This window comes from Musca vetustissima, unplaced genomic scaffold (genome assembly GCF_032173495.1).
Source record: "Musca vetustissima isolate MV318-11 ecotype Yass unplaced genomic scaffold, APGP_CSIRO_Mvet_v1 utg9565, whole genome shotgun sequence".
NCBI classification, from domain to species: Eukaryota; Metazoa; Arthropoda; class Insecta; order Diptera; family Muscidae; genus Musca; species Musca vetustissima.
In genome coordinates, this window is record NW_026874626.1 from 124,723 (window position 1) to 137,250 (window position 12,528).

Sequence of the window (12,528 nt, forward strand, 5' to 3'; positions counted from 1 at the left end):
TCGAATAACTCAATTTGTACTAGTTATTACCGATCGGTTATTTATAAGTAACTTTTTGTCTAGTGTAAACAATAATGTATTTTACACGTTTCGGAGTGATATTCTTAAATATATTTAATAAAAAGTGGGGATATTTTTTTGAATTTTGGAAACCCATATCCCGGGAAGCACTGATTCCCCCTCGAAAAAATGTATGATGCTGTAATCGGCATCAGATTACCTATGGTAAAAATGATCTGAGAGGTGTCTGTAAAGTGCATTTGTTCCAAAATATATTCACAAAAATTTCTTAACAATTTTTTTTTAAGAAACATTCACCCCTATTCTGTATGTCGTCGTCGACACGAAACGACGTCGAAGAGAGTCGTCTTTTGCAAATTGGTATTCCCTATGTCGTTGTCGACATTTATCGATAACTATTGAAACATTTTTGGTATTCCGTAACAATGTGTGACGACGACGATGTCGAAGATTTCTTCGTCATAGTTTTTGTTGACGACTGAAGCGTTTGAACATTTTTTTTTTTTATTAAAAAACTTGACCGGACAAGAACAGGATACATCATTCTAAAATCTATTCAATACTTAATGCAAAATAAAGTGCAAATAAAGAAAAATATATGGGATCTATATATAAATCTAAACCGATTTTGACCTATGTCAATAGGACTCGTCTATGTGGAAATAAAATTTCATCCCAATTGGATGGATTTTTTCCATATTTCATCCCGTTCGGATCATAATGGTGGCATGTAACTTGTTTAAAATAATACATGAATGCAGGGACATGCATAAATCGACTGATCTATGTACATACTATATACTAAAAAGTAACTATGGGTCTATCTCGTTTCTTTTTGGTCGTTGCAAACACATTTACCAAGACATAATGGCCTGTGCCACAGTGCGGTGAAGGATACAAACACATTTTTGCCCGAAAATATGCAACAAAAATTTTGTTTTTATTGACATTATCGATAAATAGTCGACATCGTCGCATGAGTGTTACAGAATACCAAATCAGTGTCGAAGTGATGTCGATGCGAAGTGATGTCGAAAGAGAAACGTCGTCGACAACGACGACGACATACGGAATAGGTGAAATAACCACATTGACCCCTAAAATTGACTAAGCTCGATGAAATTTTGCACAGAGATAGATGACAATATTATTGAAGATTATTCAACGCAGTTTTCAGATTTTGTGAAAAGATTTTTTGTTATTTGAAGTTATATACAACAGATGCGACATGCCGACATAAGGAACAATTAACCTATACCAAAAAATTCTGCATCGTTAAATCAAGATTATTGACAAGTGCCGAGCTTGCAGCAAATGATCAATATGTATAATGTGATCTACAAAACAAATTTTAGCCTGAATATTGATTGGACAATTGATGAAAACAAATGTTTGCCAGTTTATTTCATTTTATTTGGATTACTTATCTTCTGGCGTAGTAAAAACAAGTGTCAAATTACATTTGCCACAGTAGTGACGGTCTTCATGTGCTGCCATGAATACACCAGCGCCGCAGTTTTCTCCAGGACATTCGCGACGTAGACGATGAATCTTGCCATTTTCATCAACCTACAAATAAAAAATTAATTTAAAAGTTCAGAATAAAACATAAAATTAGCAAGTTGAGTTAGAAAGTATCTGTCCGTAGTGCACAAGATCTACAAGACTCAAGAATTCCACCAGTATATTAATTTTTGTCTTTCAGGTCATGTTGTATATACCTTATAGTACTTAAGGACAGCTAGCTTGACCTTCTTCCTCTTATGTTTCATTTTCTTGGGAGTAGAGTAATTCTTCTTCTTGCGTTTTTTGGCACCACCGCGTAGACGCAACACTAAGTGCAATGTAGACTCCTTTTGAATATTATAATCAGACAATGTACGACCATCTTCCAACTGTTTTCCGGCAAAAATGAGTCGTTGTTGGTCAGGTGGAATTCCCTCTTTGTCCTGAATCTTGGCCTTGACATTCTCGATGGTGTCAGATGGCTCAACCTCAAGGGTTATTGTCTTCCCCGTGAGGGTTTTAACAAATATCTGCATTGTCGTGCTTTATGCCTGTAAGAGAAGAAATATCACTAATTAAAGCATTTTCCATATTTTTCGCCAGATTATAATCCTATGTTTAGAACAAAAACAACCGTCATTTCTTTTAATTATTTATTTATTTCGAAGTCTTTCAGAGTCTTATACCAAAAGAACAGCATTAATTACACCATCGTTCTCGGGATTATTGGTTACTTGAGCATACTTTCCCCAAACCACTTTTCCAGTTTGAGTCACCAATCCTAGTTCTGATATATTGACTTCAATCACAGTACCCTTTGTGATAACTCCAAGTGATGTGTACATGGGCGAGCTTGGATTTTTCTTTACACCAATTATCGGTAATTGAAACGTTGCTTTTAATTCGGGATGTGTTACATGCGCCGTTTTCATACGGAGTGCCATTGGTCTTACAAATCGTTCAAATTTCGGTGGTTTTCGAGTGAAATTATCGCCAACAAATGTTACTTTTGTCACCATTCTCTTCCATGACTTTCTTTTCGTTTTTCCCGTCTTCAAAACTTTGAAGACTTCCATATCAGATTGAGCACGGATTTTAGGTATAGGAACGTCCCATTTGCCACACTTTTCCTTTCTTTTTTGTTTGATCATATTTGAGAGTACTTTAGCGCTGGATTGTGTTCCTCTATCCATAAGGTAGTGAGGAATAGCTCCATCTTCCACATCCTTAATTTGTTTAGTAACTTTTTTCTCTTGGTGAGATTGAATTTTTTTCTTAATTTGTATTTTTTCATTCCGGCGTTCTTTATTAAATATTTTTGCTTTGATGCCTCTCAATTTTCTTGCTTTTCTTGCACGCTCTTTAGGTAAACGAGCCTCCTTTTTTCTCTTACGTTCTTCGTAATCCAACCGTCGGCCATACAGCTTCCGGTGTCGTTCCATATATTCATTTTGTGGCATTGTAATGCAATCTATAAAATTAGAAACTAACGCATACGAATTACTTTACTTCAATTTATTGATTTAATTAGGCACTAGACGACGTCCTCAGATTTTTCCATTATAAAACACACCTGTACTTGCAAAGGGTCTAATGATGGATTATATTGGTACCATATTAACATCTACAAGTAAAATAGAAAAAGAAAACAAAAGCGCACATAAAAACCCACCTTGCTCTTCCAAAAAACACGATGTAAAAGGGAAGATACTGAAGTTGGCTGCAATCAACTAAGATAATTTGTTTGCTACCGAATAATGTGTTAACATCAACAAGTAATCGGATAATAGTAGTTGGCATACATCATACATTATGACGTTCTTATTTGTGTGTAGATGTCGTTGTTGTCATTCGAAGCATTGAAAATGTTAAAGTGGCCATCAGATATCGAAATATTTGGAAACATTTATACTTTTCAAATCAAGGGTCGTACCTCAATTTATGCATATGCGTACAATTTTATTCACCCCAAAAATTGAATACATGTATTTCAATGCATGTTGCCCAAATACACATTGCGTATACAAATATGAAGTTGTACAATTTCAACATTGACAATAGAATTCCAGTTATTGAAAAATTTGTTTTTCTATAAATGTAAACTTTTTTCGGTTAATAAAAAAAATATGTTTTCATCCATATTCGCTGTTTTCAATTGACACACAAGTAAATAAAGTCCTTGCGTACTTGGGTAATACGGATAACCAAACAACAACAAACCCTGTAACAGCCTGTTTTTGTAAAATTCTAAACGAACGAATTCGAGTGACTTACGACCAAACTCCTTGGTTTTGAAAAATATGTCATTTATTTTTGTTTTGAATCAAGAAACAGTTTTTTACATAAATAAAGGTTTGGTAGTAATTGTTTCGTTTTGAATTTTACAAAAACAGGCTGTAAGTGTCGTTCCTAAATTCATGCGTATGCGTACGATTTTATTCACCACAAAAGTTAAATACATGTATTTCACTGAATGTTACCCAAATACGCATTGCGTATCAATATATAAAATTGAAATTTTTGAACATTGACAATGCGTATTTTGGGGTTTTTTAAAATAGAATTTAAGTCATTGAAAAAATTTGTGTTTCTAAAAAAGTAAACATTTTCCATCAATTAAAAAATGTTTTCATCCATTTTCGCCGTTTTCAATTGGCTCAGAACCAAATAATGTCCTTCGGTATTTAGGTAATACGGACGTCTAAAAAACCCTATAAAGGTGAGAAGGTGAGATTTTTTTACGGAGCGCAATTATTAAGTACGACCCTAAAGGTGCGAAGGTGGGTATTTTAGTAGGCAACTCACTTAATTTAGGTACGGGCCTACCGTTGTAACCATGATGCAATAATAAGGTGATGTATCATGGTATAATAATAAAAGGTAACAGTTGTTGTACAAAAAACGATACAACAACCACATGGAAATTTGTTGTTGTAAGTTCTACTAGTGTCAACGTCATTTGACAGAAAAATGTAAACAAACAAACAAATTATCATCAAATTATTTTTATTTTGAAAATGGAATATTTTCGAATCCTCAAAATAAAAATTGAAAAACATGAATGAAAATCTATCAAATTTATATTTCTATCGCTTCCACATCTTTCCTTTAATTGAGCCATTGCCATATATATGTGTAACACATATGACAATGCTGGGAATAGCGAGTAATTCCTTCAAGAAAGATTTGCTTCCTCAAACTTTCCCAGCAGGCAGATTGAGCAAATTGAATATGGGAGCACATTAATAAAGAACAATTTCAAATTGTATGCGTTCCCAATTTTCCTGTTGGGCGATTTTTAAAAACATAATTTGTCAAATTCATATTGACACTAGTATTACGTTGGAATCAAATCAGCTGGGATTTGCTGTTACCTTTTATAATTGTACCATGGTGATGTATCAAAACAAAAACCTTTGTTTTGTCTCGATTATCTGTCAAATTTGTCCATATAATATTTCAAATGGTTGGCAACACTGCACATCGAATTCAAGTAGAAATTACCCACTTTGACAGTTAATCAAGACATCAGCTGCGCTAAATGGACTACCTATTCATTACATACAATATACATAGAATATACTTCTTTCTGTTCATGGCATAATTACACAAGGTAGCCTCATTTGAGAAATTAATAATGACAACCCCATTTTAATTTGGAACTCATCTATCAATTTCAAATTGTTTGAAGAATAAATTCCATAACATTTTATGTATGTCAAATGGCATACTTTAAAAAAAAATTAAAAATGTATACTTTTTGTAAATAAATATCTCCATTTTTTATTAATATTACTCTTATACGGCGTTTACATTATAAATTTTTACCGGGTTAACCTACTCTATAAAGATTTATTTGACATAAATACAATGGAATTGATAATTTAAACCCTCTGGGTTAACGAAATCCGGTTAAATGTAAACGCCGTATTAAGTTATAACTATAGGTGTTACAAATTATATTTATAGATTATAGAGCTGGAAACTTCAAGATAATATACATTTTGTAATTATTGACACTGAACACGTGTTGTGCGTACATTTCGAAGGAGGATATTTTCATTTAAATATTGAAATATTATTGCATCCATGGCATAATTACAGAGGTAGTCCCATTTGAGAATTTTATGATAGCAACCTTTTTAGAATTGGAACTCATATATCAATTTTAAATTATATGGAAAAAAATCCATAAAATTTTATGTATGTTGAGTGGCATATTTTCAATAAATTAAACAAAATACATTTTTTAACGCTTAACATTGCTTTCAACATTTAACCATGGTTGTTACATCATATATTTATAAGTTTTATATAGAGGGAATTTCAAATTATTTATATTTATCAATTTTTGCAATTGAACACATTATATGGGTACATTTCGAAGGAAGATATTTTCATTTAAAACTTGAAAGCTGAATACTGTCAAAGGCATATCGAAAAATGTTAACAAAGCATAGGAAATAACAATAAATTTGATTTATTTTCAATATGAAATATTTTTGAATTTTCAGAATAACATTGAAAAACATGAATGCAAGTCTTAGAAAATTACTAATTCTGTCGCTTTCAGATCTTTCCTTGAGTCATTGCCATATGTAGAGGTAATTCATACAAAAACGATAAAAATAGCTTAGAAAATAGCAAAGGGATTTGCTAGGGATTTGCTTCAAATTTCCCAATTAGGAAGTTAAAGTAAATTGTAAATCAAAGAGCAACGAACATCTATTGCGATTTCTTTGATTTGAGAATGTGTAATTGTTAACGCCGATATGTACTTTTTGAAATTAATATAAATGAAATTCTCATGCCAATTAATGGATGTAAAACTGGCTCAGAAAAAAATTTATATAGCAAAGGTAATGTCAAAAAAATCACCAAATAGTATTATATATTTGCTGGTTCCCTATAAATTGTATTATCGTATTTCAAATATAATGTGTACACAATTTTCCTGATAGAACGTTCTACATAAATCAAACATGTCATATCGAACTTGACACGAGTATTACGATACAATTAAATCAGCTGAGTACTACATTTAACATGTATAATTGTGCCATGGATCTTATCATAACATGAGTTCTCTCCTAGGAGCCTCCATTAATTTTAAACAGATTACAGATGTTTATGAACATAAACTAATTATTACATTTAATAAAATATTTTTTGTTAATAACACTTTTGGAAAAATTTGATTTGAGGGCACACCTACTCGTTTAGACCAGAGGAGAAGTTTTTGAGATTGCATATATTAATCCTGAAAATATGAATATATGCATGGCATAACTATACAATGTAGTCTCATTTGAGAAATTGATAATGACAAAACTTCTTAATATAATTCAAATTTTGTGGTAAAGTAAATTGAGTTTATAGGCGAAGGAGTTGAGAGAAAAAAGGGCGTACAGACATACTTGTACTCCGCAATTTGTTTCCTTATTCGTTTAAAAAACTGAAGTTGGCTGCAGAAAAGTTTTGCATTTTCATTCATTGTATGTTTTCTGTCGGCAAACAAACGCCAAGGCAGTTAATAAAATTAAAACCTTTTGCGAGAAAAAAACACATAATATGTATTCAGAGCAATCCACGTCGATAGCTTCTTCGAGTAATTCAAGAGTTCCTTTTATAATTAAGTATTTTTCTTTTAATTCCATTTTTAATTTTCATGAACAAAGGTCAAACGAGAAAATAAGTGTGGGGAAGAATAAGAAAATTCATAAATTTGATGCAAGGGTTATTTGCGTGTCCAAACAACAATGAAATTTTTAAAGAAATTGAGAAGAAAATTTGTCATGAAATTTTGCTCGTGTGACTACTGACATATCAATTTCAAATAAAATGAAAATTAAATTCCATAAAATATCACGCATGGCAATTGGCAAATTTTCAACTAATTAAAAAAAATATTTTTTCTAAACATTGCACATTTTTCTTGCACATTGTTCTCAAGATTTAACTAAGAATGTTGCAATTTATAGGTTTTGTAGGCAGGGAACTTAAACATATTAATAAATATAAATGATTAAAAATGGGTGGCGTAGGGGATGATAGATACCAAGCAACGGCTCTGATTGGCTTTAGCATGGCGAAGTCCAGGCTTATCCTGGTCCCTCTTTCATCTCAATTGTGGACACTGAGCTCACCGCGGTACCACCTGGGGAGCTATTTTCATCACCCGATGAAATAGTGAGCTAAGATGTCCTGCGAGTTTACCCTTAAGAACTATAAAAAATGTGTTGAGGCGTCGGGTTAGTTGCCCACTCTCGGAAAACCCAACCTACTATGAAAAAGCAAAGAAAAAGAAAACCAAACCCCCCTAACGTTGACGATCCCCGCAAACGTATAAAGGACCACGATCTGTGAATCTGCACTTGGAATGTGCGCACGTTGTACAGAACAGGCACAGTGCTCGCTTTGGCGGATGTACTCAAGAAGTACCAAGCCGATATTATTGCCTTACAGGAAATGCGATGGAAAGGGATTGGCATAAGTAAATCAGACGATTACGCCCTGTATTATAGCTGGCCTGGCCATGACATTAAAATTCTGCTAAGAGATTTTAATGCAAAAATTGGAAGGGAAAATATCTTTGGCCCCACCGTCGAAAAATTCAGCCTCCTGAAGGAACATCAGACAACGGCATGAGGTTGATTGACTTCGCGGCAGCAAAAAACATGGTAGTTAGCAGCACCAGATTCAAGCATCTCGATATACACAAGGCCACTTTGATTTCTCCCGATCGAACAATGAGAACTCAATATCGGAAAAAACACCAAACCGAAGGCTGGTGCATCCTCCTGTAGAGATAAAGAAGGAAACCTGGTGACAGATACAGACAGCGTTTTTAAACTTAGCGGAGTTAAATTTAAACATCTTTGGAATTAAACTTAAAATTAATTCCAAATTGAAGAAAATCGGTCCATATTTACATATAGCTCCCAAATATAATTTTGTCCGATTTAATGTAAATGGTGAACCAAAGTCCCTATATATCATTCGAGATGCATGAAATTTGGCATAGTGTACTGAATTACGTCTAGAATGATGTGTGTTATGTTTGGTGAAAATCGGTTCAGATTTAGATATAGCTCCCATATATATATTCGTCCGATTTTATAGAAATGATGAACCAAAGTCCCTCACATATATAGTTTCGTCCGATTTTATGTAAATGGTGCTTCAAAGTTCCTATATATTCTTCGATTTGCACGACATTTTTCATAGCGTACTGAATTATGTCTAGAATGATGTGTACTAAGTTTCGTGGAAATCGGTTTAGTTTATATATGGGAGCTGATATAGATTTGCCTAATTTAACTCGATTTCATACAAATGGTACACCAAAGAATCCAAGTTTGCCCGTTTGAAGGGTATCATATAGTCGGCCCGTCCGACTTTTGAACTTTCCTTACTGGTTTGTGATGTGTATAACAAATATTGTATGAATTAACAAATATAACAAATGTTGTAGGAATTTTAGCATACAATTCATTTGGTTGGGTATTGAAACAACACCAATTCGAGAATATAAAACATTCCTAATAGTATTAATCAAATTCTTGTAAATAATAAAAATAAGTCTTAGTTCGGTGTATAACTTATTCCACAGGGAATTAAATTAATTCCTAATTAGGTATTCAATATAAATATTTTGGTTTTATTTTAACACCAAAAGTTTAAGCCGTAATACATATTGGTGTTATTTTAATGCTCTAAAAAATAATAAACAACTCTCTCTCCCATTCTCTCTCTCTCTCTCTCTTTCAATATCCTTAAAAGTATTCCATAACGGAATAGATTTAATACTTTTTTGGATTTGTTATATATACACCGTGTACCACCTAGCCAAGATGAAGTCAGAATAGCAATCAAGAAGAATGCATGCCCAATGATTGGAACCTCAGCATCCTGTGTCCCGTGCACAAAAAAGGAGACAAGACGATATGTGCCAACTTTAGAGGAATAAGTTTCCTTCCCATCGCATATAAAGTGCTATCCAGTGTACTATGTGAACGTCTGAAGCCAATGGACCATACCAATGTGGCTTCAGACCCTGCAAATCCATTATTGACCAGATTATCACTCTGCGCAAAATCCTGGAAAAAAACCCACGAAAAACACATCGACACATTCCACCTATTCGTCGATTATGAAGCCGCATTCGACAGTCCTATCCTTTCAGAGGTTATACGAGAGGCAAAAGTGAACAGAAATGGCACTCTGTACACCAAACAACACATGTTACTTGCCTACGCCGAAGACATAATGGGTCGAACATTGAGAGCGGTAACAGCCACCTTTGAACAAATTGAGAAGGAGTCAGACAATGTGGGTCTGGCAGTAGACGGCGAGAAGACCAAGTAGACTCGGACCAACTGTGGAACTTGAGAACTACAGCTTCGAGGTAGTCAAAGATTTTATATACCTTGGTACCGCCATAAATAAAACGAATGACATCAGTTTTGAAATATGAAAAATAGATATGTATTTTACATATGTGCTGTCACTTTTTTGCATATGGAAATCGAACTCGTCATGTGAAACATACGGAAATTTCAATGTGTCAAAACGAGATGCAATTACATATGTATTTTTTCCGAATAGGACGCGCTCTATTTTCGTATGTGAAACATAAGGAAATCAGCTGTTTGAATGAAACACATTGTTGGAAGAAAATATTTCAATTGCAAGTCAAAGAAAAGGATGAAAAGGCAACAATTACAAATTATTATTTAGTTTGTAGGTGTTTAATAAAAAACGATGTTGATTTAAGAAAAAATAAAAGTGGTTTTTTTGTTTATAGGTTATGTCATATGTAAAATACATATGGCGATTTGAACACAAAAATAAATGTTTTGTGTACGCCGCTAATTTTGACACACATAAGGAATTACATATGGATGAAATAAGTGACAGCACATATGTAAAATACATATCGTGTAAAAACACCATAAGTTAGTAAGTAAATGATTGAAAAAATTTTGCCACTGAACACAAGATTTGCGTACATTTCGAAGGAAGATATTTTCGTTTAAATTTTGAAAGTTGAATGCTGTCAAAAGCAAATTTATGAAAAAATTGGAAACATATGACTGCATAAGACTACCTTGCATGACGCAATAATAAGGTGATGTATCAAAAATAAGATGATGTATCAAAAATGTGATGTATTCCCGTCCCGGGTATTCCCGGGATTTCATGATTTTTTGACATCGATATTCCCGATACTGTTTCTCAAGAAAACGGGAGAATTAAAAATTTTAATACTTGCCGTTGATCGTATTATTTGTTATCGACAATACAACAACTACAAGGGGAGAAAAATGATTGAAGATAAACTGCTGGAATTATTTTTTGAAATCCACATTGTATTGTATTGTTATTGGTATTGTTATTCTTAGTATCATATAGATGGGTTCCTTTTTTAAAGAAATAAGCTTTATATAAAGTGAGTCAAAGTCCATAAAATGTGGGGAATATAATGGGAATGGGAGCACATTAATAAAGAACAATTTCAAATTGTATGCGTTCCCAATTTTCCTGTTGGGCGATTTTTAAAAACATAATTTGTCAAATTCAGTGTCAATATGAATTATTACGTTGGAATCAAATCAGCTGGGATTTGCTGTTACCTTTTATAATTGTACCATGGTGATGTATCAAAACAAAAACCTTTGTTTTGTCTCGATTATCTGTCAAATTTGTCCATATAATATTTCAAATGGTTGGCAACACTGCACATCGAATTCAAGTAGAAATTACCCACTTTGACAGTTAATCAAGACATCAGCTGCGCTAAATGGACTACCTATTCATTACATACAATATACATAGAATATACTTCTTTCTGTTCATGGCATAATTACACAAGGTAGCCTCATTTGAGAAATTAATAATGACAACCCCATTTTAATTTGGAACTCATCTATCAATTTCAAATTGTTTGAAGAATAAATTCCATAACATTTTATGTATGTCGAATGGCATACTTTAAAAAAAATTAAAAATGTATACTTTTTGTAAATAAATATCTCCATTTTTTATTAATATTACTCTTATACGGCGTTTACATTATAAATTTTTACCGGGTTAACCTACTCTATAAAGATTTATTTGACATAAATACAATGGAATTGATAATTTAAACCCTCTGGGTTAACGAAATCCGGTTAAATGTAAACGCCGTATTAAGTTATAACTATAGGTGTTACAAATTATATTTATAGATTATAGAGCTGGAAACTTCAAGATAATATACATTTTGTAATTATTGACACTGAACACGTATTGTGCGTACATTTCGAAGGAGGATATTTTCATTTAAATATTGAAATATTATTGCATCCATGGCATAATTACAGAGGTAGTCCCATTTGAGAATTTTATGATAGCAACCTTTTTAGAATTGGAACTCATATATCAATTTTAAATTATATGGAAAAAAATCCATAAAATTTTATGTATGTTGAGTGGCATATTTTCAATAAATTAAACAAAATACATTTTTTAACGCTTAACATTGCTTTCAACATTTAACCATGGTTGTTACATCATATATTTATAAGTTTTATATAGAGGGAATTTCAAATTATTTATATTTATCAATTTTTGCAATTGAACACATTATATGGGTACATTTCGAAGGAAGATATTTTCATTTAAAACTTGAAAGCTGAATACTGTCAAAGGCATATCGAAAAATGTTAACAAAGCATAGGAAATATCAATAAATTTGATTTATTTTCAATATGAAATATTTTTGAATTTTCAGAATAACATTGAAAAACATGAATGCAAGTCTTAGAAAATTACTAATTCTGTCGCTTTTAGATCTTTCCTTGAGTCATTGCCATATGTAGAGGTAATTTATACAAAAACGATAAAAATAGCTTAGAAAATAGCAAAGGGATTTGCTAGGGATTTGCTTCAAATTTCCCAATTAGGATGTTAAAGTAAATTGTAAATCAAAGAGCAACGAACATCTATTGCGATTTCTTT

The 12,528-nt window shown here is 32.5% G+C and overlaps 2 protein-coding genes across 2 annotated transcripts; both read right to left on the reverse strand.

Annotated features, from left to right (window-relative positions):
- Positions 1 to 1,431: 1,431 nt before the first annotated feature.
- Positions 1,432 to 2,084, reverse strand: LOC133335106 (ubiquitin-ribosomal protein eS31 fusion protein). The gene is made up of 2 exons (XM_061543415.1): positions 1,743 to 2,084; positions 1,432 to 1,590 (listed from the first exon to the last, which is right to left on the reverse strand). The coding sequence occupies exons 1-2, from the start codon at positions 2,061 to 2,063 to the stop codon at positions 1,441 to 1,443; spliced, it is 471 nt and encodes a 156-aa protein (XP_061399399.1). The 5' UTR covers positions 2,064 to 2,084; the 3' UTR covers positions 1,432 to 1,440.
- Positions 2,085 to 2,204: 120 nt separating this feature from the next.
- Positions 2,205 to 3,009, reverse strand: LOC133335117 (ribosome biogenesis protein NSA2 homolog). Its single transcript, XM_061543425.1, has one exon. The coding sequence runs from the start codon at positions 2,985 to 2,987 to the stop codon at positions 2,208 to 2,210; it is 780 nt and encodes a 259-aa protein (XP_061399409.1). The 5' UTR covers positions 2,988 to 3,009; the 3' UTR covers positions 2,205 to 2,207.
- Between the last annotated feature and the right edge of the window lie 9,519 nt (positions 3,010 to 12,528).